The sequence below is a fragment of the Penicillium samsonianum genome, assembly GCF_028829775.1.
Source record: "Penicillium samsonianum strain IBT 33392 chromosome Unknown utg000002l_segment0_segment0, whole genome shotgun sequence".
NCBI lineage: Eukaryota > Fungi > Ascomycota > Eurotiomycetes > Eurotiales > Aspergillaceae > Penicillium > Penicillium samsonianum.
The window spans coordinates 4,387,235-4,390,096 of NW_026643260.1; the positions used below are offsets into that span (position 1 = coordinate 4,387,235).

At 49.3% G+C, this 2,862-nt stretch overlaps 1 protein-coding gene across 1 annotated transcript; it reads left to right on the forward strand.

Annotated features, from left to right (window-relative positions):
- Nucleotides 1–774: 774 nt before the first annotated feature.
- On the forward strand, nucleotides 775–2,508 carry N7471_003541 (PAP/25A-associated; the record flags this gene model as incomplete). The annotated part of the gene is made up of 3 exons (XM_057276261.1): nucleotides 775–988; nucleotides 1,095–1,780; nucleotides 1,837–2,508. The coding sequence occupies 3 exons, from the start codon at nucleotides 775–777 to the stop codon at nucleotides 2,506–2,508; spliced, it is 1,572 nt and encodes a 523-aa protein (XP_057140899.1).
- Between the last annotated feature and the right edge of the window lie 354 nt (nucleotides 2,509–2,862).

Sequence of the window (2,862 nt, forward strand, 5' to 3'; positions counted from 1 at the left end):
CAACCCACAAAGTTTATTTCAAGCACCCAGTGCATCTTGACCATTACTCTGGCGACCGAGAATATTTACGAATGATGTTGTTTCCTTCTACAATATACTATACTTCGCCTGCGTGAGATCTTGGAGAGAGTACCCGGTTTTCCCTCTGAATTCTCGGACTCTGGGACAGATTCAATCACGCGAATCCAACAAGCAAGCGGAGCAGAAGCCTATAGATAAGCTTTCGATTAAGTTCAAACTTGCATCCTTCTAACAACCGCATTCTCTCACCGAGAGCCTTTCCATGGTTTTTCGAAACTCAGTTGAGAATTGATTCGGGATTCGGCTACTGATCGACGGTCCCACTCGCGATTCCACGGTCTGTGTGAAAAAAGATTTTCCTCATGACTTGAATCTGCCAGTCTTGGGCTGATTCGGAAAACCTTTGCTTCTCGTCAAACATGACTAGGGAGTGGTTCGAAGATAAATCATGTGCCTCAGATTCTACTCTACGAATCACTCTGCCTTCGACCACCCACCTAACCGAATCCATTTGAAAATTGGAACCAAAGATATTACCTCGAGCTGACAAGAATTAAGTGGGTTTTGTGATTTTCCAGGGAGCGCTCTTGCTGGTCCAACCCGGACCCTTACTCTGCGATACCCCTACCAAGCAGACAAACGAATCAAAGGCTCGATGTTGTCAAGCTGATTCGCAAAGCAAGACTTGACGATACGGCGAAGGCAGATGAGACAGGTGAACTTAGGGAGAACTTAGATTTCATTTCCCTCGGCATGAATCCAGAATCAGAGCATCAGAACAACGCTCCCGAGAAGACCGCCAAAGGGCCAACAAGCGAGGAAAATGTGTATTCTGCCGATCCGAGTCGAAAACGAATCCGGAGGGGTGCGATCAAACGCCATATTAAGAAGACCAGCAAGCCTGCAAGCAAGTACAACTGCGACGGTTCAGTTATCAAGGAGTGGAGACCACCGTCTCAAGAGACGGGTACGCCTTGGCTTGAGTCTACTCCGTCTTCCTTGCAAATAGAATTTCATTAGTATTTCCCCTGTCCTTCTGATCGCTATTCTTTTCTAAACCCGCAGTAGATTAGATCGCGAAATTCTCAGCTTTTATGACTGGGCCAAGCCACAGGAATTTGAGAACATTGTCCGCAGAGATCTCGTCGAACGATTGAGTACTGCATTCCAAACTCGATATGCTGGCATTGAAATCCATACCTTTGGCTCTTTCGCCTCTGGTATCTATCTGCCTATCGCGGATATTGATCTGGTGCTACTGTCCAACAAATTCAGACGCACAGGAATGTGTTCATTTGGTGAGAGGAAAGGAAAAATAAACGCAATTTCGGACTTCCTGGAAAGTACCAATATTGCTGTTCCTGATTCAATCGAGTGCGTTGCCCATGCTCGGGTACCGATCCTGAAGTTCGTGGACCGGGTGACTGGGCTGCGTGTTGATCTGTCCTTTGACAACAACAGTGGGTTGATCGCCAACGAGACGTTCCAAACATGGAAAGAGCAGTTCCCCATAATGCCCGCTATTCTGTTAGTTGTCAAGCAGTTTTTGCTGATCCGTGGCCTCAATGAAGTCCGGACTGGTGGGCTGGGAGGCTTCTCCGTCACTTGCTTGGTCACAAGTCTACTCCAGCATCTGCCCAAGGGACATATGCAGCTCAACGCTGGCAGCATTCTCATGGAGTTCTTCAATTTCTACGGAAATAAGTTTCAATACAACCAGGTAGCAATCTGTTTGGATCCTCCGGGATATTTCAGCAAGGTGGGATGGGTTGAAACGGTACAATTGTGCACTAGCTGACTCATGTACCACAACAGAATTCATTTGGAAACCCCGATCGTCTCACTATTGAAGATCCAAACAATGCGGACAACGATATCTCTGGCGGTGCAAGGGCGATCGACCTGATTCTTGGCACCTTCGCTAGTGCCCATACTACCCTGAAGAATCGCATGGAACACCTCGCACTCATCCGAGGCCCGAGCAAGAGCATTCTGGGGCCGATCATTGCAGCGAACTTCGAAAAATATACTGAACAGCGCAATCAACTTCGCCGGGTCTTCATGACAGAAAACAGATTCGCTGGGCACAGAGTGCCTCCCCCACCGCCGTCAGAACCTTATCATGTTAGCGGAGTGCATTCCGCTCCCCGGTCGCTACCCGTCGGGCCACCGCTTATACGCACTACCGTAATCCCAGTGCAAAGAACCATCAATAATGCAAGAAAGTCCAAAGACGCGAGGGCCGAGCCAGAAGACATCTCCGATGAATATTCTAGCGACACGAAGCTAGTTAAACCCCGCAAGGCCCGGGTAGGACGACACGCGCGTCGGTGGCGTGCCGCAAGAATGAAATGCCTCAGGCCTGATCTCAAGAATCTCCCCAGCTCCATCACTGTCAAACAGGCTCTTTGGCACGGCGGCTATGCTACCAACGGGGAAATGAAACGTGACTTGAGCTCGAGAGAACGGAGCCAAGCCGCGGTCTAAGTGGTTTTCCCTGCGTCGGACCCGACGTCCGCAACGACTTTCTTTTGACTTTTGTTTGTACGATTAGTTTGTACGATAATGTATAACCTTCTCATGTAGGTGGCCGGCAGTGTGTTGTCAACTCTTTGCGGATGACTACCTTTGATGGCCGAAATCCGTGCTTGCTTACACTGGGTAACAATCTTGTTTCAGACCACTGCCTGTTTTCCCTCGTGAGTACGAGGCAGAAGGGGCTGTGTTCTGCCTACGCATGCGGCGTACCTAGTTAGCCAATTTGCTGCGTCGGTTCCTGTATTACTGTACCACAGTGTCCCGGTAGCCATTGCAGGCGGAGCGCGAGTCCATTCACCTGAG